The 27,376-nt window shown below is 35.2% G+C and overlaps 1 protein-coding gene across 2 annotated transcripts; it reads left to right on the top strand.

The window, feature by feature from the left end:
- The first annotated feature begins 767 nt into the window (after positions 1 to 767).
- On the top strand, positions 768 to 26,617 carry LOC122015669 (chaperone protein DnaJ-like). 2 transcript variants are annotated; one of them, XM_042572670.1, is made up of 11 exons: positions 769 to 1,138; positions 3,919 to 3,987; positions 14,907 to 14,999; positions 15,183 to 15,304; positions 17,218 to 17,413; positions 18,128 to 18,303; positions 21,192 to 21,321; positions 23,744 to 23,904; positions 24,517 to 24,608; positions 24,807 to 24,909; positions 26,243 to 26,617. In XM_042572670.1, the coding sequence occupies exons 1-11, from the start codon at positions 842 to 844 to the stop codon at positions 26,286 to 26,288; spliced, it is 1,485 nt and encodes a 494-aa protein (XP_042428604.1). In that variant the 5' UTR covers positions 769 to 841; the 3' UTR covers positions 26,289 to 26,617. The 2 variants fall into 2 exon arrangements, with proteins under 2 accessions (XP_042428605.1, XP_042428604.1); XM_042572671.1 differs by lacking the exons at positions 24,807 to 24,909; positions 26,243 to 26,617 and having other exon boundaries at positions 768 to 1,138; positions 23,744 to 23,881; positions 24,517 to 24,590.
- The last annotated feature ends 759 nt before the right edge of the window (positions 26,618 to 27,376 follow it).

Raw genomic sequence — 27,376 nt, 5'->3', positions numbered from 1 at the left:
ATTTTATTCTGTTATTTAACTCAATGATAATATTTTAATACTATAATTAAAATTTATTCTGGTATTTGACTTAACAATAATATTTTTAAACGGTCATTGATTAATTTATTTATATATTAGCAATTTAGAAATAATCTCAGAGCTGTAATTATATTAGGCATTTAATTGTATTTTTATAAATATTTTGTTAAAGAAAACTAAGGCATTTTATATGGTGTCAAAAATGAATTTAACCTGACAATCCGATTTAAGTGGATCCAAAATATATCAAGGGGTTAACTAGTTGGATTTGGATTGGAGAATTTTAGTTGGGTTAAGATCGAGTTGGGTTCGGATTTATTCCGGTTGACTTAAATTTAAAATTTAATAGATTTTTTAAAATTAAATTAGATTATATTTTAAAAATTAAAATATTTTTATGTATATAAATATGAATGTTAGTATAATAATAATAAAATATTAAAATAAAAATAATTTTTTATGAAAAATAATAAAAAAATATTTTTAATTGAATTATTCGGATTAGTTAGATTTAAAATTTTTAGATTATATTTGAATTCGGATTAAATTTGAGTTAATTTTTTTTATAAAATTCTTATTTAAATCCGAGCCAAATCCATCCATGCATTTGAATTGACGCTCCTACTAATTTTAGAGGGCACCTCTCTAAAATATAATTTTAGGGCAACTGACCAAGATAAAAATATGGGAGAAATATTCTTCTGCTCTTTCACAATTTGGTCCTACAAAGTCACAGGTGAAACAGAGTCCCATTTCGGTAGCTTTCCAATTGACGCCTCGTAGTCCAGTAGCAAAATCTACAGCTCCAGCTCCAGCTCCAATGGCACTCTTCCTCTCCTCCGCCTCCATCCTCGTCGCACCCGCCAAACCCTCTTCCTCTCCCCCTTCCTCGTTCGGTGCCTGCCCCACCGCTCGCTTCCACTCCTCTGCCTTCCTTGCCGACAACCGTTCTCTCTCCCTCCTCCCCTTCCGCCGCAAGAAACCTCGTTGGCGGCGCGGCGCTGATGAGTTCTCTAGCTTCATCAGTGCGTCCACCGATTTCTACTCCACCCTCGGAGTGCCCAAGTCCGCCAGCATCAAGGAGATCAAGGCCGCCTACCGAAGATTGGCTCGCCAGGTACTTCTTTGTCGGTGTGGTTTTTTATGATGGAATATTATATCATCTCTACACTTTGGCGTCTAATTCAGTTGGTGTGACATTGGGCTTCTTGTTAATTGCAATAAGGATTTGGAAAAAAAATTGATTCTGCTTCGCTATAATTCCTCAAAATCGTTGCTCGCTCAATGTAACTATTGTTTGAAATGTGTACTTCTCCGTGCCATTTATTTGATAGAATCTGAAAATTTATTGTGTCAAAATATTCCAACTGAAGTCAGAGTTTACGAGCAACCTCGGTACGTCGAATAAGAGGATTCCTTGAACGATGACACTTATATCGTTGAGTCGTGTGATCCACAAAGTGTTTGAGATTCATCTAAACCCAAAGTGCTCCACTTCTTATCTCTTTTCTTAGTGAAAATAAACCATGATGATGCACTACTACCAGATTAGCTACTGTTTGCAGTACTTTTGACCGTTGATATTCTAGTAGATGATCTGACATATTTTGGTTTAATCCTGACAATCTGCATTACTCTAACAATCTGCATTACTCTCTTTTTTGTGTCATTTTACCCTGTGTATATTCTTATACCCAGTACAATGATTACCATATGAGAATTGTTTCTGGAGTTATGCCTATTTTTCTCTCAAGTAAAAATTGTCTCTACCTGGGTTGAGTGCCTTGTATTAGTTTAAATGGCTTGATTCATTCAATTTCATCAGTTGATGCATAAGTTTTATTTTACTAAATTAATGAGAACATGACATTTTATTGAAGATTATATGAACTTCAGAAAAATTCAATTTACTCAAAAGAGTCAATCCATATATTACATATAAGCACCAATAATCTTTCTCTTATTCAATTGATCACAACCTTGTCTTTAGTCTTCTGTGGAAGACACCATGAATTTCAGTTACTCTTTTGGGATGCTGACTAATTACATGTTAGCATGCTCACGTAATAACTCTAGTGTAGCATGTGACCCTGGATTTCATTTAGGTAAGTGTTTTTGTACATTAGAGGTTTTCTAAAATCCTAAATCACTTTAAGGGCATATCAAATACACATTTTTGTAAGCTTTACAGATGCACACAATAAAAAAAAAAATTGTTGATGCCATTTGCTAGGTTGTTTGGAGAAGTTATTTGATTATGCTTAGCAAAGTTTCAGAAAGCTTATTCTGGCAATGTATTTGGTTGGAAATTTAATGCCCGGGGGTTTGGTTAATCTCATGTGATGGAGCATATAATCAAGAGATAAAAGCTATTCTGATTCCTTTTTACTTTGATGGTCATTACTTTCCATGTAGAAAGCCTATGACAAGCTTAGCCTGTAACCAATTGCCTTTATGCATTTTTTATCCTTGCACCTTTGTTAGTGTTTAGAATCCATCACTGGTCGAAAACTGAAGAACCTCTTACAAGTTACAACATGAGCCCAAAAGTACACTAGCTATATTCCCCTCATCTCAAAAGTAGTACTCACTAATTCATGGTGGACTTCAACTCATAGTTATGGTACAAGTGAGTTATATCGATATCTATCTAAAGTGTATCCTATAAATGATGGCAGACTGTATGTAGATTCTTTTAGTTGATAAAGTCATCCATACACCACTCGCCTTACTAACATTTTTTCCTCTTTTAATTTTGCTAGTTTTTTGATCCATGACTCCTGGAAACTGTGAAATTTTTTACAAGTTACATCATGAATTCAAAACTGTACTACCTATATTCCCTTCACATTGAAAAAGTACTTGCTGAGCCATGTTGGACTTTAAATCATACCATTGAGTTACAGTGATATCTATTCAAAGTCTAGCTTATAAATTATGTATGACTATTTAGATTGGTTGATTTGTTATAGTCATCCTCACTTAAACACATGATTGCCTTGTTGATACAGATCAAAATCAAATCATACTCAAGGATCCCCATAGGTGATATGGTTCATGTACTAATGTTGTTGTACGACAAAATTGTTAGGATTTGAGCCTGAAGTGGTGTTAGCTATGCACTCAATTAGGTTATTCACTATCTTGGGGTGAATAGCAATTCTTATTATCCGGAATTCCTGTCACTGTAGTAACTACTCAGATTAATGCATTGCGTTAGAAACCTTGGTTTATCATGAATGTACAAGGTGTACTTGACAGATGTCTATGTGATGTAGATGGCTTTAGTAGCTACAACTATGAAAGCATGGTAATTTATTATTTCTTATGTATCTTGGAGAATATCAAGCTATGTTGACCGAGATATGTGAATCTTTTGGTTCTGCCGCCGATTGACATGCGAGATCCTTGATACGGACAGCTAATGGTTGCAACTTCCTTTGTTGCCTAAACTGAAACCTAGCTTCTCCTCTTCAAAACCCTAGCTTCCTCTTCCTCTCAGTACACTTTCTCTTCCTTATCGCCTACTTCTCGTCTTCCTCTTTCTCCAACATTGGCATTCTTCTTCGTCTTCCTCTGACACCGGCATCTCCTTCTCCTTTAGCACATCTTCAAGTCTTCAACACTTCTCTTCTTCCTCTTCCTCTGACATTGGTGCCTCCTCATCTTCCTTTGTGACACTTCCAACAGTGATATCAGACCATTGACAACACTATCTTGAGCTGACAGGGGAACGAAACTCTGTCCTGGCTGAGATTTCAATTCTTGATCAGCATGATGTTACTTGTGAAGCATCAGGATGAAGAACCTGCTATTAATGAAAATAAAATCACTTGTGAATCCTTTATGCTCCATTCATAACAGTTTACTGATTATTTTTTTTGTTTTCTGTGTTAGTACCACCCTGATGTTAATAAACAACCTGGAGCAACAGAAAAATTCAAAGAGATAAGTACTGCATACGAGGTATATCTTTTACTACTCGGGTTTATATAATTTTGGTATATTCTCTTGTTATTTTTTTTCCCTATATTTGAAACCTTATAATGATCAGTTTTCAACCATGACTACATCCACCCATTGAATTGGTAGAGTCAAGAGGGATAAAATATTGAATATTATTGTTAAAAGCGAATTCTTAGCTCAACCATAACACCCTATAACTAAGAACCCAATGTGCAACAATACCTAATCGGCAGGTAAATTAACTCTATGATTATTAATACTAATTGTAATAGTTAGCATTTCTTCTCAAGATGGAGAATAGGTATTATATACATCTAACTTTATATATAAACTAGAAAAATCTTACAAAAAGAAAAGGAAAGTTTACTAAGATACTTGGACAATTTTAAAGATGTCGAAACAATAATAAAGCTATGGTTAAGAGGCTTGAAGATGCGATACTGTGGATTGATCTTTAAACAGTTTGGCAGTTAGTCTGAAGGTTGATGGCATCTTAAAAAACAGATTTTTAGACAGTTGGTAGTGGCCTTCAAAGGATCAGTATCACAAGTTGTGCTGGCCTTTCAGTAACCAGGAATTTGCAATAATATGCAAGTGCTTCACAATGATCTTTTAGTGATACTGCGTCATCATATTTAACCCATTGCTATAATGAGCTACAATTATATAATTCTTTAACAAAAGTTTGCATGGCTGATGGTAATTGAGAAAAGTTATCTCGCAATACTGAATATGTACTTAGGATTCAACAGTTGGCATGAAAAAATAATTTCTAGCTGGATTACATTTCACTATAGCTGATATGATAATTGAAAGCTTTCCTTATACACAATCTATTACTTGATGGATAGTGTGATTTTGTCTTGCTACACAATTAATGAAGAGATCATAGTTCATGCTGAGTTGATATTGAAAGCTTTCCTTATACAGTTTTTCCTAAACTTTTTCTGACATATCCATATTCAAGTCAAGGTTTAAAATTTTGACCCATGCTAAGGTTTCGATCCTAGATCAGAATGATATGATTTCGGTATCGTGTCGTGCTGATACGGTTTCGGTATTTTTTATTTATATATAGTAATTATAAGATAAATATGTTTATGGTGTATATAAAAATAAGTTGTATAGTGATTTTATATAAGTTCTTAATTATTGAACAACTTAATATTGTTAGAAAAAATAATTAAATATAGTTTTCTTTAATCAATAACTTAAATTAAAATTGATCTATCTATAATAATAAGTATATAATTAATATAAAGATATTACTTTATATATAATAGTTATATAAATTAATATAAAGATATTACTTTATATATAATAATTATATAAATTAACTATTTATTCATTTAATTAATTATTATTTAAATAATATATATTTTAAATAGTAAAAAAATATCAAGTAAAAAATATAAAATAATAAAAAATTATTAGAATATAAATCTACTTTATTAGAATTTTTAAAGAATTTAAAAAAAAAATTAAATGAAATTTAATATAATACAAAATTTTTAAAAATATATATTAGAATTATTAGATTTTTTTAAAAAAATTTAAATGAAATTTACCTTAGGAATTGTTTATGTTAATTAAATAGAAAATTTAATTTCGATCGGGGAAAGAAACGCCGCGAGGGGTTGTGGCGGATCGCGGGGGAGGGGGGCACTAGCGGTGTTGGAAGCGTCGCTGAACGCTTCCGATGTTGCCTGAGGTGTCTCGAGGTGCCTTCGGTGCCGTAGGAGGCATCTCACGACGCCTTCGGTGCCGAAGTCATTGTGGGACGCTTCTGGCGCTACCGAAGACATCCCGCGACTCTTCCGACACTGTTTGTTACGCATCTGAGACTGGGACGCCTTCGGTGCCGGTTTTGCCCCTCGACGGAACGGTAAAAATCGTCTGTGCCGTGCGGCACGGAACGACATTTCATTTACTGATTCAAGTTGTTATGTACTTTTTAACAAACTAGAAACTCTTTATTTTTTGCCATCTATATAAAGTAAAATGTCCGGATAATGCACTATATAGACGTTTCATCAGTGATGAACTAATTGAACTAAATGGACCAAAGATCTATTTATCTAATTCTTAAAAGAAAAAAGAAATCATAATATTTACAACAAAGTTCAATGCATGGCATTTGATCCATTGATTGCAATAGGGAAATAGTCATCAAATTGGTGGTTGCCCGTCCATAATACTGAGGGAGTTGAAGAAAATGGAATACTTGGGGTTGAGTCAGTTGTAAGTGGATGGTTTATCTTTACAATTACAGATTCATCATTGTATTTCAAACTCATTGATTCTAAGTTCAGTAGGGAAGGAACAATAGGCCAATATTTCTCGAGCTTTTAGTTGGAATTTAGCTTTATGTATGACTCATTTTTGAGCAAAGACCAACATGCAACCTTGATTCAATGGGGTTTTAACTCCAAATCATCCCGATGAATTATTGTATCAAGAATTTGTAGGATCGTTCGTTTTTGTCGTTCTTTCGTTTGTTCTATCAAAGTCGTTAGTGGTAGCAGAATATAAAATAAAACAAAGAAGAAAGACATGTGGAATTTTACTTGGTTCCCAACCCCCAGGTCAGTACATCCAAGGCCTATGCGCTCAGCGTGAGTCCACTAGTGATCTCCTTCTCGGAAGCTTTCCGGAGACGGAGAAACTCGTCTTACAGTTTGAATACAAGCAAAAGGATATATTGGAAAATGCACAGCTTGTAAATAAAACAAACAAACTAGTAGTCACGGTCCGGAAGCTCCCGAGTGTCGCACACCCCTCATGGATCTCTCCTGGTTGTACGAGCAGAGTTTCAGCGGCTCTTCTTTGATCACAGAGAGTATGAGAAGTGGAGAATTGATGTTGAACATAGAGCCTTCGTCTCCTTTTATAGAGTTGGATCAGATTCTTATCTGGATCAACTCTTCTATGGATGAAGTCATATCTAGATCAAGCTTTTTCTCTATCCACATCATCTGGCTTATCATTATCCTCATCCAAATCATAAAGATAAACAAGATCTTTTGCCACAACTCAACAATCTGGACCAAACCCAGTCAATCTATCGAACCGTGGTTCAGTCTACTAAACTGGTTTAGCTACAGTTCGACCCGAGTCAAGTCCGGTTCACCCATTTGTGTTTGTTTAGTCTCTGTTTTGCTTCCAACTCCAAATTCTTGCAAAACAACCATACAAAACATAAATAAGCAACCTAACCTATATCCGTAAGTCTACCTGTGAGCAGAGTTTCGGCGGTTCTTCTTCGAGCACAGAGAGTATGAGAAGTAGAGAATTGATGTTGAACATAGAGCCTTCGTCTCCTTTTATAGAGTTGGATTAGATCTTTATACGGATGAAGTCATATCTGGATCAAGCCTTATCTCTATTCATATCCTCTGACTTATCCTTATCCTCATCCAAATCATAAAGATAAACCAGATCTTTTGCCACATCATCTTCCATGTAAACATTTCTGACAAACAATCGGGATCGAACCTAGGGCTATAAATGAATCAAGCATTCGTGAACAAGCTTCGTGTTCGGCTTGGTAAGGCTTGTTTATGTTTGTTCAATATACACAAGATTAATTAAATAAACAAGCTTGAACAGCTCGTTAAACTAAACAAACAAGCTTGAACAACCCGTTAAACTAAACAAACAAGCTTAAACACATGTGCTCAACTCGTTAATGTTCATGAACAATGTTCACGAACCATATTCATTAATAAAACTCTTTTCAATATATTAAATAAATAATAAAATAAATAAAAAATAAACAAATAAGTTTAAATTATCAAGCTCAATAATTAATCAAACAATTAAAGTTTTCAAACAATCAGACAAGCTTGAATTGAGAGCTCGATAACATCTAAACGAACCAAGCTCAAGCCAAGCTTGAATTGAGAGCTCGATAACATCTAAACAAACCAAGCTCAAGCCAAGCTTCAAATAAGTTCAAGCTCATAAAAAATAAACCAAGCCAAGTTTGAACAATCATTTCAAAAGCTTGGTTCATTTTAAGCTCGGCTTGGTTACCTTATTAAACAAGCTTGAACACCTCAAAGCTCGACTCGGCTTGGCTTGTTTACAACCCTAATCGAACCCAGTCGATCTATCGAACCGCTGGTTCGGTCTACTAAACTGGTTTGGGTCCTATTCGACCTAAGTCAAGTCTGGTTCACCCATTTGTGTTTGTCTAGTCTCTGTTTTGCTTTCAGCTCCAGGTTCCTGCAAAACAACGATACAAAACATAAACAAGTAACCTAGTCTATATCTGTAAGTTTACCTGATCTACTAGGATTACCTTTTGCTTAGAGGTCCCTCTTCCAAGTCTACCATCTAAGGGTCAATCCATTATGATTAAATCGCACTCCTGTAAGTCTACCTTACCTACTAGACTTACATTTTGCTTGGAGGTCTCTCCTCCAAGTTTACCACCTAAGAATCTATCCCTTAGGATTAAATCACACTCCTATAAGTCTACCTGACCTACTAGGCTTACTTTTTGCTTGAAGATCCTTCCTCTAAGTCTACCACCTAAGGGTCAATCCCTTAGGATCAAGCCATACTCCTATAAGTCTACCCAGCCTACTAGGCTTCATGCTTGGCTACATCCAAGATTTTACCACCTAAGGCTTACTTCTTAGGATTTCCACTGTATATGCCTAGTTTTACTCATTAGGACTTCCACTATCTGACTTTACTCACCAAGACTTTTATCGTCTAGCTTCACTCACTAGGACTTTCACCTTCTGACTTAACTCACCAGAGTTTAGCTTCACTCACTAGGACTTTTACCTTTGGCTTCACTCACTAGGACCTAGCTTCACTCATTAGGACTTTCCTGTTGGTACCTCTTTGAGAGCTAGAGGAGGGGGGGGGGGTGAATAGCTCGTCGCGCTTCGATGATATTGGTTTTGCAGCGGATTAAACTCGAAGCACACTCACAATGCTAACAATATGGATTTACTTGGTATCCACCTCAAGAAGAGGTGACTAATCCAAGGATCCGGCTCTCACTCACTCACCAGGTGTTTGGTCATCCTTGATCCACCTGGATTTCCACGTGCCTGACTTCACTCACCAGGACTTTCCATCTACCTAGCTTCATTCACTAGGACTTTCACCTAGTTTCACTCACTAGGATTTTCCCATTGCTCGGCTTCACTCATCGGGACTTCCAACTACCTGACTTCACTCACCAGGGCTTTCACCTGACTTCACTCACCAGAATTTTCTCCTGCCTAGTTTCACTCACTAGGACTTTCTCTTGCTTAGTTTCACTTACTAGGACTTTTCACATTTTGCCAACCTTCCCGTTGGACTTCCTTTTGCCTAACCTCCAGTTAGGACTTCCCAGTCAAGTATCTAGTCACCTTTGACCTGCTTACTTTTCTTCACATCAACCTGGTCAAACCTTGACCAAAAAGAAAATTGGACAAACAATCTCCCCAAACGGACGATTGCACTTGCAATCTCCATACATTGTCAAACATCAAAACTCAAATATAAGACTCAAGCTTGACCCAACTCAGACTTAGTCAACTTGGTCAACTTTAACCTAAGAAAATTGCACCAATATTTCCTTTGCCTAACTTTCAGTTAAGACTTCCTCTGCTAGTCATCTGGTCCTGACTAGACTTCTCCTTATTAGTCATCTGGTCAATTTTGACCTGACTAGACTTCACTCACTTCCAAAACATCAAGTTCTGTTTGGATCAACATTTGGTCAATTTGACCATACCTTATTATATTGTCAAACATCGAAACCTTAGAGGTTGATTGCTATTATTTGGTACTTCCTGCACCAACAATCTTCTTCTTTTTTAATATTTGACAATAATCTTAAGTTAGGCTTGGATCTTAAGGGTTTTATCAATGTGAGAGGGTTACTATATTGTTTAACTTAAGGTCACACTTCCCCTTTGACGGACATCAAAAATGGATAATTTTTTAAGCTTTGCACCAACAATATAAAGGGTAATCTTGGTCAAAATTATTCTCTAATTCCCTTTTTGTTTGAATATATGAATTATTTTTGAACATGTCCTTTATCCTTTTTTAAATTGTCTTTCGAAATATGTTCAAAAACATTTGTCAACAAATTTTTGAAAAAATATTTTAAGAATTCTGCAAGATGTTTTTTCTTTAATGCAAGATAATTTCAAAAAAAATTTCAAAGCAGTTTTCTAGATTTTCCAAATGAACTTTCAAACTAGTTTTCAAAGATTTACAAAACTAATTTTTGAAATAATTTTAAAAATCATGTTTGATCTTTCAATTAGGACTCCCCCTTAATCTGACACCCTTAGGAATCCTTGTTAAGGACAAGGAAATTGTGTCTTAGGGGTTGATCTAAATCAAAAGAACAAATAAATGTTTTTTAAAAAGTTTTGCACGAAATTTTTCAAAATCTTTTTAAAATATTTTCAGAAATTTTCAAAACATTTTCAAAAATTTTAAAATATTTTCATTAGTTTTCAAAAGTATTTTTCAAAACATTTACAAGATTTTTCAAAGACTAGAGATTTTTCAAAACCTACTTCTTTATTTTCAAAAGCATTTTCAAAACCTTTTCAATTGTTTTCAAAATAATTTTTCAAAATGTTTCAACACTTTCTCCCCTTAATTTGACATGTCCTGGTTATCCTTGTTAACCACAAGGAAATCTACCTAAATACCTAGGGGACTGGGTTCTAGTGTTGACCTAGAGATTCCATGTAAGTGATGGTCAACCAATTTTCAAAGATATATATTTTGAAAAATATATCTATAAGTACACTCAGTCAAACATGATATTCTTATGAGTTTTGTGAGATGTTTAGTCAATTTTACTTGATTCATTTTGAATTTTGTAGATTGTTTGACCTTGGATCTTTCCCCGGGACCCCACATGGCGGGAGCTTCGTGCATCGGGTTGCCCTTTGTTTGACCTTGTGTTAGATTCAGGTTTAATCGCTAGTTAGTTAAATATATATTTTAAAAATTAGCTTCCAGGCTGTGGCGAGGCATAAGAGTTTTCTTGGGTATCAGAGAAATGACCACTTTTAGATAAAGTTTTTTTAAGAAATTGTACATTTAAATTTACTATTGAAAAACTTTAGTCTAACTTGTCTAGGATGTGGTGAGGTAGCTTCGATTAGTTCCACTTAGCTAAGTAGACCAAGCAGGGTACGCCTTACCCTTCTTAACTTCCTAGACCGAGCTTCCCTAACGTACTTTCATCTTGCCCCCACCCTGATACTATGTTGAATAAGAATTAAATTATTTTTTTTCCTTGGCATATTTTGATTTTTATTAATTTTATTATTTCATTGAGTAGAATTTTATTCATTAGTTCCATAATTATAAGGTGCATTATTATAATAATTTAATTTTAGAAATTTTAAATTGAGGTTTGACTTATTAAAATTTGTAAATTTATTTTCTTGAATTAAGGTAATTAATTTTTTTCGATTAAATTTTAAATTTTTGTATTTAATTTTTGAATTCATTGTCTCGTAATTAAGTACTTGATGATAATCTTTTATCTTTGGATTTAAGTTTGCATTTAACTTGTTATAATCTATAATTTAATTTTGAATTTTTCGGATTTAATTTTGAATTTTTAGAATTATTTATTATTTTGTAATTAAATAGTACTTTATTATGATTAATTAAGTTTGAAAAAGTTAAATTTGAATTATTATAATTAAAATTTGTAGATTTATTTTCTTGAATTTTGGTTAATATTCATATTTTCAAAATTAATTAAGTTATTTAAATTGCTTTGGTCAATTTTGTTTAACCAAATCAAGGTTGTGTCGATTTGATTAAAGTTTTGATTGACTTATCAAAATCTAGATTTATTTTAGAATTTTTCATATTTAATTTTGATTTTATCCTAGTGTTTGAATTTATCTTTAGATTTATATTTTCTTTATCCTTAAGTTTGAATTAATTGAATGGGTAGAATTTATTTTATTTAACATATCATTCTTAATATTTTCATTTTTATTTGTTTTTTTATTTTGAATTAATTAAATTTATCAGATTCAATTTTTCTTTTAGTAGAAATCTCCAAATTGATTTTATCCAAATTATCTAAGTTAAATATTTTGTTAAGAAATTTATTAACCTGATCTACGTTGACTTGATCATTTGAATTAATTTTAACTATTTTCAAATTTTGTAACTTTTCATCTTTATTTTTTAAATTAATTAAATTTACATTATTTTCTATTTTTCTAGGATAATAAAAATTATCAAGACTATTTATTTCTAGATGTACAAGAATTGTCATGCATGTTTTCAGAAATATTTAAATTATCATATATATTTTCAGTAAAAGGGGTATTTTGGTAAACTATACTAATATTATTCGTAACCCCTAATTCTGTAGGTTTTTTTGTCATGGACTCGAACTCGGATTTGGAGTTGCGTTTGACTTGATCTTCTAGTTGTGATGGATCCTCGTGAAGTTCGTTCAGCCGGGTCCTAAAGTCGTGGGCATATTTGAACTCTCTAATTCTCCATATAATTTTATTAGACAATAATTCTGAAATTAAATTTATTATCTTTCTGTTTGCTTTCGAATTTTGGATAGATCTCTTCAATGTTATGCCACAGTCGAAGTCATCCATCATAATGAAACTTTCAATATGTAACCTCCACAACTTGAATCCATCCATATTGTATGGTGGAGGGTCGTTGATGTTTCACCCAAACATTTCCTTGTGCACCATTTGAACTATTACAAAAAAACTTAAATTGATGTTCCAAGACTTCGTCTTAGAGTAAGTAGTGCGGAAGGAATAATAACAAAATAAAATATTGTAATGAAAAATAAAATAAAATAAAATGTTTGATTTAGTGGTTGTACAGAAATCAAGCCCCCCTTGCTCTGATACCAATTGTAGGATCGGTGCTGTCGAGAGGGGGGGTTGAATCTCGATCATTCGTTTTTGTCGTTCTTTCGTTTGTTCTATCAAAGTCGTTAATAGCAGCAGAATATAAAATAAAGCAAGGAAGAAAGACACGTAGAATTTTACTTGGTTCCCAACTATAGGGTTAGTACATCCAAGGCCTACGCAACGTGAGTCCACTAGTGGTCTCATTCTCGGCAGTTCGGATCCTCTGTCCCGAACTGCCTCTGTCCCCATGTCCCACTGTTGATCGGACGGTCCAGATTGCATCTCAAGGATGCATTGCATATCACAAGAATATTGCACACATCTTAAAGATGTCATGATGCCTTGAGATGCAATCTGGACCGTCCGATCGACAGTGGGACATGGGGACAGAGGCAGTTCGGGACAGAGGATCCGAACTACATTCTCGGAAGCTTTCCGGAGGCAGAGAAACTCATCTTACTATTTGAATACAAGAAAAAGGATATAATAGAAAATTCACAGCTTGTAAATGAAACAAATAAACTCGTGGTCACGGTCCAGAAGCTCCTGAATGTCACACACCCCTCCTGGATCCTCCCCGGTTGTACGAGCAGAGTTTCGACAGTTCTTCTTTGAGCACAGAGAGTATGAGAAGTGGAGAATTGATGTTGAACATAGAGTCTTCGTCTTCTTTTATAAAGTTGGATCAGATCCTTATCTGGATCAACTCTTATTTGAATGAAGTTATATCTGGATCAAGCATTATATCTATCCACATCATCTGGCTTATCCAAATCATAAAGATAAACTAGATCTTTTGCCACATCATCTTCCATGTATGCATTTCTGAGCAATCTAGACCGAACCCAGTCGATCTAAATCGCTGGTTCAGTCTACTAAATAGGTTTGGGTCCAGTTCGACCTGAGTCAAGTCTGGTTCACCCATTTATATTTGTCTAGTCTCTGTTTTGCTTTCAGCTCTAGGTTCCTGCAAAATAACTATACAAAACACAAACAAGCTGCCTAGCTTATATCTGTAAGTCTACCTGACCTATTAGGCTTACCTTTTGCTTGGAGGTCCCTCTTCCAAGTCTACCGCCTAAAGGTCAATCTCTTAGGATCAAACCACACTCCTGTACATTTACCTGACCTACTAGGCTTACATTTTGCTTGAATGCCCTTCTTTCAAATCTATCACCTAGGGGTTAATCCTTTAGGATCGAGCCGCACTCTTGTAAATCTACTCAACCTACTAGGCTTCATGCTTAGACTACATCCAAGACTTTACCACCTAAGGCTTACTCCTTAGGATTTTCATTGTCTGGCTTCACTCATAAGGACTTTCACCGCCTGGCTTCACTCACTAGGACTTTTACTACCTAACTTCACTCATTAGGGCCTAACTTTACTCACTAGGACTTTTACCTTATGACTTCGTTCACCAAGGCCTAGCTTCACTCATTAGGACTTTCATCTCCTGGTTTCACTTATTAGGGCATAGCTTCACTCATTAGGACTTTCACCTCCTGGTTTCACTCACCAGAGCCTAACTTTATTCACCAGGACTTTCCCTTGTTAACTTTCAGTTAGGACTGCCTTTCCTAGTCATCTGATCTTGGCTAGACTTCTCTTTACTAGTGGTAGACCTGACTAGACTTCACTCACTTCTAAACATCAAGTCCTGTTTAGGTCAACACTTGGTCAATTTGACCATACCTTGTTATATTGTCAAATATTGAAACCTTAGAGGTTTGTTGCTATTATCTGATACTCCTTGCACCAATAATATCTAGTGTGGTATCCCATTTTTATTTTATTTTTATTTTTCAAGCAGATGGAGGTCAAAGAAAATTATTTGTGTGCCTTAATAAACTTTTTTCTGTTGCATACCTATGAATTGTATCTGATCCTTCGTAAATTTGATTTTAATTTTGCAATTGCCTATTATATAATCCTGCCATTTTCTTGTACAAGTATGTTCACATTTTAACAGTTTAGATATAATATGGCACTTTTCCTCTTTCATGTTATTGTATATGTGTTTAACAGGTGCTGTCAGATGATAAAAAGAGGGCTTTATATGACCAATATGGTGAAGCTGGAGTGAAGAGCGGGGTAGGTGGTTCAGCTGGAGCGTACACGGTAATAAAGTGAAATTAGGTTTTCATTCTATCCTATGCACAATATAGAATTTGCTAGCCAAAGGATTTACACTAGCATTCAAATAAATTTGCGGAGATGGTAACTCAACTGGCTACAGCTAAAATTATTTAGATTTATATAGTGAATTTGAAAAATATTCTATATATCTTCCCTTACTTGCAGACCAATCCTTTTGACCTATTTGAGACCTTTTTTGGTGCAAGCATGGGTGGTTTCTCTGGCATGGATCAAACTGCATTTAGAACACGTAGACGTGGAGCTGCTATGAAGGGTGAAGATCTACGGTAAGCTACATTGAAGAGATTATGATAATTTTCTTGTTACTAAATTTCAAGTCGATTATTCTCCTAAATGAATTTGAATAGGGACTTGGACTATATTTTATTGTGAAGAAATCCACCGAGAGAAAGAGAGAGAACTGGAATGAAGAATTTCTCAAATCTTGATATTAAATCTGTACATGAGGATCATTGCTTAGTTTTTACACTTCTTCCCTACTTAATTATGGAATGAAATACAATCAAATCAAATAAATAATCAAATAAAATCCGATCTGCTTAAATTAAGCTATCCATATTTACAATATATTCTACACTCCCCCTCAAGTTAGGTTGTACATATTGTACATGCCCAACTTGTCACATAGGTCTTCAAAGTTGATCTTTGGGAGATCTTTTGTAAGTATGTGCCATAACATGATTTCGGTATATTTATTGTTGGAAGAGGTAGAGTGGTAGCTAGCTAAATTTTCGTAGTGTGGTTAAGTCCCGTGAATAACGTAGGGTCCGGAGCATGATTCAGCATTGCCAATCATCTTCCCTGTTTTAGTTTAGGAGAAAATTTAGCAAGACACTTTAAATCATGGTCAACTTTCTTATGGATAATAAACTATAGTCCAATATAGGAACATTAAGGACTATTTTCAAGTATATATTTAGCGTTATCGTTACGAAACCAACACCGATGTTTTTTGCGACAAACTCATTTGCAACACGAATAGTGGAATTGTCTCGGCATGGAACATAATTATGAAGGAGAGATATATCGTCCGTCATGTGATCCAATGTGCCTGAGTCAATAATTCATCGTCCGAGAGACCTGTTTATATTTAATTGTAGCAAAAGGTGATTATGTTCATCCCAAGCGCCCCGCACGGCCCGTCCCCAGGTTATGTGAAGGGAAGTAAATCACGGGGTCAGCTTATAGCCGACCGTCAAGTGGCTAGGGGGTGGGAGGAGTTTTTTCCCCGAGGACATGTGCCCATTGAGAATTGATCTTTGCCCCATTGTAGCAAATATACCATCCTCTAGCCAACTGGGCACTTCCACGGAGACACCTATTTGTATTTAAGGTATTAGGGAAAATACCTTCGTTGTGGGTTAACCAGTGGACTCCAGATGGGCTAAGGCAGCAGTGGACATTTTTTGGGCTAAGTGGGCTGAAATTTCTGATTGGGCATGATATTCAATGGGTCTGTGCTGGGAAACATGTCTCTCGCTGCTTGGTAGGTCACGCAACATCTTCATCAGCAAGTCAAACTGTTTAGTGTTGAAGGGATTGGCTGCCAACAGTTTTTTGTTGTGGTTAATGGGCGAGAACAAGACTGTGGTTGCTGAGAGTTTGCTTTGCTTTGAAGAAAGAGATGGCTGATGGCTCTGATACCATGAACAAATCTGCCGAGAGAAAGAGACAGAGAAAGAACCGGAATGAAGAATTTCTCAAATTCTTGATATTAAATACATGAGGATCATTGCTTATTTATACACTTCTTTCCAACTTATTTATGGAATGAAATACAATCAAATCAAATAAGCAATAAAATAAAATAAAATCTGATTTGCCTAAATTAAACTATCCATATTTATCCTATATTCTACATATTGCTTAGTGATGCTTCATTCTAGTGCATTTAACCCTAGACCTTGAATGGTTCTTGAACCTAAGACAATATGTTCCAGTTATTGCAGATGTATTAGTTATTAACTTGTTCTCTATGTATTGTCATTTAGCATATGCAGTAAGAAAACTCATTTGGCTTGGACTAAATTTTTATATGCAAATATTTACTATGCTATACCACAGCTTTATGTTGATCTGTGGTTCTATCTCCTTTTCAAATGCTCTGTTACCTCACATTTATAAGAAAAATGAGTTTATGATTTACAGAGTTGTTAATTGATACTTAGAATGTTCACAGGTATGACATAATTTTGGAGTTTTCAGAGGCTATCTTTGGAGCAGAAAAGGAAATTGTTTTGTCTCATTTGGAAACATGTGATATCTGTGCTGGTATGGGATCAAAAATTGGCTCCAAGATGAGAATATGCTCAACTTGTGGTGGAAGAGGCCAAGTAATGCGAACTGAGCAAACACCCTTTGGAATGTTCTCTCAGGTTTGCCAGTACCTTTTTATCCTTCCACTGATTAATGTATTTTTCAGTGGACTCAATTCAATGACTTTTAGATAGTCAAGACTTACATGGCTTGATGATGATAACAACATAAGGAATCCAATAACTTAAAGGCAAATCAAGATTTTCTATGATAAATAATGAGAATTTATGTGAAGCTTATCATACTAACTGCATTTGAAAACGTCTTAATAGAAATTAAAAAATGGTAACCCGGTGCACGAAGATCCTGTCAATATAGGGTCCCGGGGAGGGTCATACCACATTGGGTCTTAATAGAAAATATGATTAAGAAATTTGAAGTTTCTGTGCTTTATATTATCTAGCATGTAATGCTGGATTGCTTTAATTAAATCCTCTTTGGTCGAGTGAAGCAAGAGAAGCATGGAAAATGATGCCAACTCCAAATCTCTTTAAATTGTTCATTGATGATTGACCAACTTGATTGGTTCAGCTTCTTTAGTATTTCTACTTATATTTTGACTATGTACTTACTACAGGACATTTCTTAGGGATTATAGGCTGGGATCATTGCAAATGAGTTTTATCTTACATAAACAATGCTACTGACAAGTCATGTTAGACCGAACTATGAGTTGATCATACATGCTTGTGTAGTTTTCTTGGTTGCAACTATGCCTGAAGCTAACTGCATCAAAGCCAATGTCCTTGCTCTAAGTTTCTACTCCTGTATAGGTCTCCATTTGCCCAGCTTGTGGGGGAGAAGGTGAAATTATTTCAGAGTATTGCTGGAAGTGTGCTGGAGAAGGTCGCATACGAGTTAGAAAGGATATCAAAGTAAAAATTCCACCAGGTGTTAGCAAAGGCAGTACTCTTCGTGTGAGGGATGAAGGTGATGCAGGACCAAAAGGGTATGGGAATCTATTTGCCAGGGTTAATTCATGTATTCTTCATGGGCTTGAAATGTGCTCTGCCTTAGATTAGTTCTGATGTTTGTATTTCTCTTATCTGAAGTTTGATCTCTCTGATCAAAATTAGTTCTCGGAACCTTTAAAGTCCTAAACTACTGCATATGTGCTTCAATGAATAGCCACTGCCTATGGTTTGATATTAGATCAGCTCATCCATCCGCTATCACTATTACTAGGTTAATATAATCAGAAACTTGAGGGCATAGTTCTTGTGGGATCAAAATTTGAATCAAGCTTCCTTTCATCCCTCATGGACTTAAACAAGCCCGACTTGACTATGTTCTGAAGCTAAAGTGATAATTTATTTATCTTTAAGTAATTAAAAAAATGCTCTCTGAACCTGATTTTAATTCATTTTTCTTAAGCATACAATGTGCTGAAAGCTAAGTTAAAATAGTTTTAACTTTGCTGAAAGATGATTCATGGATTCCATAGTTATACAATTTAAATCGAGGAGGAATAACAAGAGGGATAGCAGAGAAAGCTCAATCCAATTAAGAGAGATACGATGATATTGTTATTACTAACTATAGACTGAAATTAAAAATAATCGTGAGCATTAGTTGCAGCTTGTTGCTTCTATTATTAAAGGAATATATCTCTTATCTTGTTTTAGTGAGGTTTGACCAAGCACATTCAGCTATTAGGCAGAATCAAACTAAGGGCTCCCATTGTGGACTTGGCGACCCAGAGGGAGCCCACTCCCATAGTGGGAGGGAGCTCTGATAGAGCTGTTCCTTAAAGTTTTTTTTGGTTATTAAAATGATTTTTTTAATATTTGTTTATAAAAAAAAATGCTCTTATTGAAGGAGTGGCTCCGTGTTTACGGAGTCGCTCCTTCAAGTTTTTTACTTTTTTAAATTAAAAAAAAATCTATAAATACATCTTCAATCTCTCATTTTTTTTCATTCATCTTTCATTTTCTTCACTCTCTACTTTTTCTTTCTTTCTTTCATTTTCTATTTGTATTCGAGATGGATGAAAATTTCAACACTTCTTTTATAAATCTTTTAAATTCTTTAAATGTGGAAGAAAATACATCTTCTCAAATACTCGCATTCTTCCAAATGTCCAATATCCTCATTTTTTTTCTCCCACACAATGCTCTCTAAATTTTCAAAATATTTCATATGCTCCATCAAATTTCCCAAATTCCTAAAGTTCTTAAAATTTTTCAATGAATCCAAGTAACGCCACCCCAACTTCATTTGGTATGTATCCACCCCAATGGGCAATCAATTTAGGATGCCTTCTTTGCCTTGTGTATTTTCTGCTCCTCAATCATGCTTTTGAATGAATCAAAAAGGGCTACTATTGACCCATCTATCAGCGACAAAGAAGCAACTCAGTGGCCACCACACTCATCACAAGAAGAGCGTGAAGTTGAACTGGAGAAAGATGATTCAAAACGAAGATTTTGGTCTCTCAATGAAGACGTGGTCCTTGTGAAGGCATGGGCAACTATCAGTACCAACGTAGTCATTGGTAATGACCAGAAGAATCAAGCTTTTTGGAAGCATATAGCTGATTATTACAATAAGCATCGACCCACTAGAACTATGACGAGAATCTATCAGCGACTAAAATCACATTAATATGAGTTTACATCGATGGTAAATGAATTTTTTGCAATCTATAATAATTTTTATACTCATCGTCAAAGTAGTTGGAGTGACGAGAATGTATTGGAGAACACAATGAATATGTGAAACGCCAACAACAATAATAAGGACTTCAAGTATGCAGGTGTGGAGGGTTCTCAGAGAATATGAGAAATATGCACCATAATCAGTTGCTCATTACTCTAGCAAGAAGGCAAAGACATCCAAATCAAGGGGGAACACTTCAACATAAAATCCAGATACAAGTGTTGATGTGGATGACTCCGAAGTCTGCATTCATCCAATAGGGCATAAGGCAACGAAGAGAAAGCGAAAATCCAAAGCTAGAGAGGGCGACAAAATGAAACAAACTATCGACAAAGAATAACAAGATATTATCATTGCTAAAAGTGGCTTTGTGAGAAGCCGATATCTTTCATAAGGATTATAAAATTCTTATGAAGGATACCAAAACAACTTCATATATATGAGAAAATGGTTGAAAAAATTAAGCAGAGATGTGATCGGTACATGTGTTTAAGTTTATTATTATAATTTATGTCTTTTTATTTGATGTACTGTAATATTTATGTAATTTTTTAATTATTAATGTTATTCCATGTTAACAATTTATGGATTTAAATTTTATAAAAATTTAATTATATATAATATAAAATATGAAGGATGGATGAGAAATATATATAATGAAAAAGTAAGACCCATGAAGGAGTTGTTGAGGGGTTTTTTTTGATAGTGGAGAGATGTGTGGAGTTTTTTACTTTTGACGTTGCGTGGATGTGGCAACGAGGGAGCTTTCCAAGAGCTCCCACAACTATGGATGCTCTAATAATTTTCATGCATGGAACAAACTGAAGAAAAGATTGATCAGGCTTGTGTCACTGGGATCAACGGCTCTTGATTAATGTCAGCTTAAATGAGTTACTGATTGTGGTAAATCTTATGTTAGCCTTATTGTGGGTGCATCATTAAATTGAGCCTTAGTCAAAACTAGCATACTAACCCTTTTCCATGTTTTTGTAATGCCATAGCTAGATTTATTCCAGACAGTAATTAATATGCTCTTGCTCCCAAGCACACAACTTTTTCTCCAGGTTTCTGTAAATTGCATGTACACTTTGATTTTGTGGCATGGTAGCTAATTATACTGCATTATTTTTTGTTTAAAATTTGCCAATGGATAACATGTTGCACTTTCATTGTCTTAAGGGGTCCACCAGGTGATCTTTATGTATGCCTTGACATTGAAGAAATTTCTGAAATTCAACGAGATGGCATTAACTTGTTCTCAACTGTTACCATTGATTTCATTGAAGCCATCTTAGGGACCACTGTTAAGGTGATTCCTGAACTTCCTTTTTGACCTTTTATTGTTTTAGACCATCACTAAAGAAATGGGACTAAGTTCAAATATATTTGACTGTCCTTCAAAAAAAAATAATTAACTTCACTAATAAAATTCTATTGCGCATTTATGCTTACTGTCAAATGCACCATCTTGACTAGTGAAGGGAAATGAGAAAGGTTACATCAGCCTCCTAATGCAAGGGCTTGTGAAAGTTTCCATTGGAAATGGTCATCTTAAGTGCTAATAATACATAAGAATTAAACTCTAGTTAGATCTTCTCACTTTGTTTCTTTTGGGTTTTCATGATTAAAATCTGTGGTGCTGAAATGTGCATGTTACTCCTGAGCTTAGGATTTCAAATTTAGCTAACCATGGAATGTCTCCTTGATGAAGTGTGCAAAATCTATTTAGCATCTTGAGTTACTACAAGCTAAGGTTTTAAAACTTGTTCTAGTATTTCTGCTGACTGGTTTTTCCTGGCTGTCATCGACTGGTTCATGGAAGATCAGCCAAACTTCTATTCCAATCATTAGTCGCAGTTGAACTTGAGTTAGGTAAAAGGTAAATTTTTTAGGTACAAATTGGTGGTGCATTATTGAGGAAATGATAAATAAAAATAATGTCACAGAATGAGGTTGGCATCAAGAGGGGGAGTGCAAAACAGATATTTATTAAAGAGCACCTCTATTGCTAGTACTGCCATTGCTACCACAAGTACACCCTCTTTCTCCTTCAATACCAACTGATGAATCCCTTCTTTCCTCGTCCACGTCTTCCTTGTCTAGTAGTAGAGCTCCTCTTGTCTTCCTATAGCTTTGTGACACCTCACTTAAATCTCACATAAGTTGTGACTTAATGAGTTTATAAAAGGTCAAATGAGTTAATTAACTATTAACTTGGACTAGATGAAGAAGTTAATGGGTTAGTGGTTGAGATTAACAAGTTAATGGGCTAGCTTTCGTTGGGTGCTTCAGGACATTGCACCAAAGCTACTTTTGATCCTCTCCAAAACTGACCTTTATCCAATAATGGCCAAATATGCATTGGGTATTCTAGCGTTCAGATTCTCTCTCTGCTAAACTGATAATATTTAATCTTGGTTTTGGCTTTCTAGGTGCATGATTAATTGCAATTGCCATCGACCACTTTCTTTTTGAGAATTAGAGTGAATCTTCATATATTTTTAAAGCCAAAAAGTGTATTATCAATCATCATAATTTTTCATTGAAAGGAAACATGATTTTGATAGGAATTAAGTTAAAGAAAAGGAAAATATGATTGATATTCTCCTCCTTGAATTGATTATTAATAGAGATTTGAAAAGTTTACTATGGAAGGATCATTCTCTAGTCCAAATATGTTGATGAGAATCCCAATTAATCTTTGAGATTGTTGATAAAGATTTGATTCAGCATCACTCATCTCAAATTAAGTTAATAGGAAAAGGTCCAAACTTGTGATTGCGGCTATGGCTCTGATGGTCAGCATGAACTAAGCTTGAAACCTGTGCAACCAGAAAACCTGAAGGTTGCGCAGGAATAAGCCAATGATGGGAGATAACTAGATTGAAACAAGAACAGAAATTATTTCAAGGACAAGCTAAGTTTGAGGTTTTGCACTTTAAACTCATGCCAATTTGATTGGATTAGCCATTGGTTCTAAAACCTTGAGCTATTGGGAAGCACCCCTCAGGGCGGTGCGGTGGTTAAAGCATGGGGTGGGTGTTACCACATGAGGTCTTGGGGTCGAAACTTGGCGTGTCCGAGCATGCCTTCCCCTATGCCTTGGCCACCTGCACTAATGGCTAGTAGTCACCCGTGATTTACCTCCTCCGTGATGGCCTAGGGACGGGTTGGCGGGGATGCTGGGATGAGTGAATCGCCTTTTTTTTGCCACTTGAGCTATTAGGAAGCACCCAATTTCCAGATTTATGGTTTACAAATTGTGATAAAATAAGATTCTAATGGAACTATAGGCACAGCTATGCTTCATGATACACCATCAGTAAGTGGGTCTGAGTATCTATATTGCTGAATCCATATCACAATCATATCTCAATTTATAGCGTACCAGTAGTGTACTTGAGTCATTCCTCATCAGCTTATTCACTAAACAACAGAACTATACTACATAGATCCACAGAAACCATATATAGATGCAACACATGCCCTCCAAATCTGCATCCATCCAAATTTCATCACATCAATATTTACTAGGTGCACCTACTGGCGTAACGCTATTATTGCCGATCATCAAGCATACTGAAATGCATTAGTATGCTCCCAGGCCATGGAGTAATATTTATGATTATTTATGGAAGTTTGTTTTTGCTCTTATTTCAGTTTTCTCTCTTTACTTCTTTCTCATGGTTCCATTTATAACTGACTGGTTTATTTGGCAAATTCATTGACAGGTCAAGACAGTTGATGGGATTGGTGAACTTCAGGTACCTCCTGGTACCCAACCTGGTGACGTGGTTGTTCTAGCAAAAAGAGGTGTCCCTAAGTTAAACAAGCCATCAATGCGCGGTGATCATTTATTCAATATCAAAGTAACTATACCAAGTCGTATCAGGTTGAGCATTATAGCTATCAGATAGATTCCCCTTTATCTAGTGTCTGAAAAAATAGGCTATTTTGAATTTTGGTTCTTCGTGCTATACACGCCTACATATCGCATTCAATTCCTTTCACTTTGCTCTTGGTGTATGTGAAACATTTTCATTATAGAAGGGTTTTCCAACTTCTGAACCGTACACACTTTGTCAATGGTCAATAGACTTGTTCATTAGCTTTGATAAAATTCATGTCTCTGTGGCATAAAGTTTATACAGATCTGATTTGATCCTGGTGCTGACACTGGAAGTTTCCTTAATACAAGAACAACAAGCCATGAGTCTTGACTTACCACCCTTATCATTAGACAAAATATGACTGAGGTCCATGTTTATTAGGTTTTTGACGTGGTTTTACACTGGTGGCCTGAAGCAACCTTCAATCTTCTTTACCTGGGTTTTGGAATCGTCATGACCGTGCTTTTAATAATTTTTTCAATAATTGGTGTCAGTTGACCCCAGTGTTTAGCTAAATTGATTTGGCCTAATTACTGGTTTTGGATGAGCCATCTTTTTTCTTTACCATCCTTTTCTCATCTTTCTTATGTACAATTTTCTGTATGTTTCTGCAGTGGACAAGAACAAGAGTTGCTTGAAGAACTTGCATCTTTGAGAAGTAATTCTGTCCGCCGCCCAAGTTCTCACCCAAATACAAAAACACAGAGTAAGATCAAAGTGCTTTTTTAATTATAATGCTTCTTGATAATTGGTAAAAATAATTAACATAATTGTAAGAAGTTTGAGTTTGCCAAATATGATGTCAGATTTAAGAATGAACTGGTACTTTTATCTGCTATAGTTGTTTTTGGTGAGTACTTGGTTGGATATGATTTATGTCTAAGCTTGATATACCTTTTTGCAGTTGATACTACAAAAAGAAGTCAAAAGAGCATGGAGGCACAGGATTCAGAGCAAGAGCAACCAAGTCAAAATGACTTTTGGCAGTCATTAAAGGACTTTGCTGGGTACGTTTTTTGTCTCAATAAGCAATCCAAGAACAATATGATGTATTCAGGTCCTTGGATAACATCCATAAATTTCTTGTTTAATTTAGTAAATTCTGCTATGTTTTTTTCTTCCTTTTTTTCATCTCATCAACTTTATATTTCAACGTTTGAGCTGAGCCCAGGTTTAGATAATTCCATCCTTACCATTTCTTGTCATTTCTCTCTCATTTTTCTCATCCAAAACCTTGGGCGCGTGGGTGTAGGTAATTCCATCCCTATCATTTTCTTGCCCATTTCTTTTCCTTTTTTCTCCTCTAAAACCTTCTACAAGTGCTTCATTTATCTTAAAATTTCAATTTTCATGGATTTCTTCTTTTTCAGAATCCAGGTACAGTCTTTTACTTAATGTCCTATCTCCATGTTATATTCTCTCATACGGCTGGTGTCATCTATCAATTTACTCTTGCTCTTTCTTTCGTTTCACTTTGAACCAAAATGATTAAGGATGTTCTCTATGTAAGGCAATAATTTCAACACTTAGTTTGATGTGTGTGTGTGTGTGTTTTGATACATTTTTCATCATTTTGAGGGCACAAAACATGCCATAATGTTCAACAAGATCCTATACTTGGTTAAGTAAAAAATTTGTTTAAAGTTTGAGTTCCAGTGAAAGTATTTATTGATCATACATAGCTAGTTTGTTAGTTGTTAGTTTGTGGTTTTTTTTGGCCTCGTTAGTTTGTTTGTTAAGCTTTTCTAGCTAGTTACAAAACGTTGATATTTGACAAAGACATTAATTTGTCTATTTAGACCTTGACTTTTTGACAATCTATGTAATCCACCTATTGTAGCTGTTACACCAAAAATGTCATGCATTCACCGTTTGTACTATGCTCTAGGACAAATCTCGTAGGAACTCACGACTTAGATTCATTCCACTATGCGCCTCTTGTCTATGTACCTGAATTTACTTCCCTCCGTACCCATGTGACCGGCTCTAGGGCCACTGAGTTGACAGATCTGCCTTTTTTTTTTGTTTGTAATTTGCATGCTCTCTTTTCATCTCCATGTCGCTTGTCTTATGGTACATGAACTTTCTCTTCAATTTATAGTCAACTATTTTATTTCATTGTTAGTACTGAAAGCAATATCCTACTTTAGGTAGTTTGAGTTTGGTGAATTAAAATCAGTTGAACTTTATCCCGATCAACAACCAGTACATTAGAATTATACATGTATCTTTTTTCCTTATTCTCGCCCGTTTAATAGTTACTACTTCTGTGGTTCTGGTAACTGAAGCATTTTGTACTATTTCAAAAACTTCATGGTTACATGGATCATATATATTCAGGTCTGTTGCTAATGGAGCACTTAAATGGCTAAAAGACAACCTTTAGCCGGAAAGTTACCCTCGCTGCTGACAAAAGATGCTACCCCTTATTTTGCAAGATCAAGTCCGCACCATGTACCCTCGAAATTGCATTTTTTTTTCATAGCTACCATCCTCATTTACTGTCAGGCGCTAGTTGTTGTTGATCGTCGTCGTCGTCTGACAAAGATAGATCAGGGGCGTATATCAAATTCTTTTCATCCCATGTTTTCCAACCCCACTTTCATGTACAGGAGATATCTGCAATATCAAGACAAAAGGAGTTGCACCTACAGTTTTTGTAATTTGCACTGGTTGGGGGCAAGTGGAAGAGCTAATAAATGATTCTTTCATTCATGTGGCCTCTCATATAGCCATGACACTGATACTTCAATTTCAAAAGCTCTATAGTCTGTCTCAATCTTCCCTAATTTTAAATGCTGACTAGGATTATTTGTCAATTGTTTGATTTGGAATATTGTAGTGATCTTGTTGTTCGTCTGTGTTTATAACAAAGGCTTTGGATTAATATCTGTAGATGGAATCAAATCTTCACGTATTTTCTAATTAAATTCCATTTTCTGGCTTTCTGTGCAAACTGAATTGTAATCGTTCAAAAATATCTAAAAGGATATTAAAAATATGTAATAATTTTTGTCAGAAACAAATGAACGTTTTTTTCAACGTGAACCACATAGGTAAATAGGGCACCGGTGGAGAATAACAAGCAGAAGGGTGCATTTTAAAAGAAAAAAAAAGGATAAATGATCAGGTTCAACAGTAAGTGTCAGTGGCGGCTTCTGTTACATCTGTGCCAACTGCCAACGAGACTTTGACTAAAATGCCCCTAACACATAACTAAATCTCATCGAAATACGAGGGTATCTTTGCTCTTTCCGGAATATTTTCTCTCGCGTCCAATGTCCTAGACTTGATTATCTTACAGAATCGACGACGCCTCTCACGCCGCCGGTCACTCACAATACGATTCAACAAGAATGAAACTAACAATAAGGATGTTGTTGATGTCCAGTGACATTTCATCAATAATTTTATGCCTTCTTTTTTGAATCACTTCTTCAAATTATTGCATAGCCATTACCACATGGATGTTGC

Source organism: Zingiber officinale, chromosome 8B (assembly GCF_018446385.1).
Source record: "Zingiber officinale cultivar Zhangliang chromosome 8B, Zo_v1.1, whole genome shotgun sequence".
In the NCBI taxonomy this organism is placed as follows: domain Eukaryota; kingdom Viridiplantae; phylum Streptophyta; class Magnoliopsida; order Zingiberales; family Zingiberaceae; genus Zingiber; species Zingiber officinale.
This window is presented reverse-complemented; position numbering and strand designations above follow the sequence as displayed.

Excerpts from the sequence above, each read along its gene's own strand:
- LOC122015669 (XM_042572670.1), top strand. The coding sequence starts at position 842 with ATGGCACTCTTCCTCTCCTCCGCCTCCATCCTCGTCGCACCCGCCAAA. Across the intron at positions 3,988-14,906 it reads AGATAAGTACTGCATACGAG|GTGCTGTCAGATGATAAAAA; the intron begins GTATATCTTTTA and ends TGTGTTTAACAG. Across the intron at positions 23,905-24,516 it reads ACTATACCAAGTCGTATCAG|TGGACAAGAACAAGAGTTGC; the intron begins GTTGAGCATTAT and ends ATGTTTCTGCAG.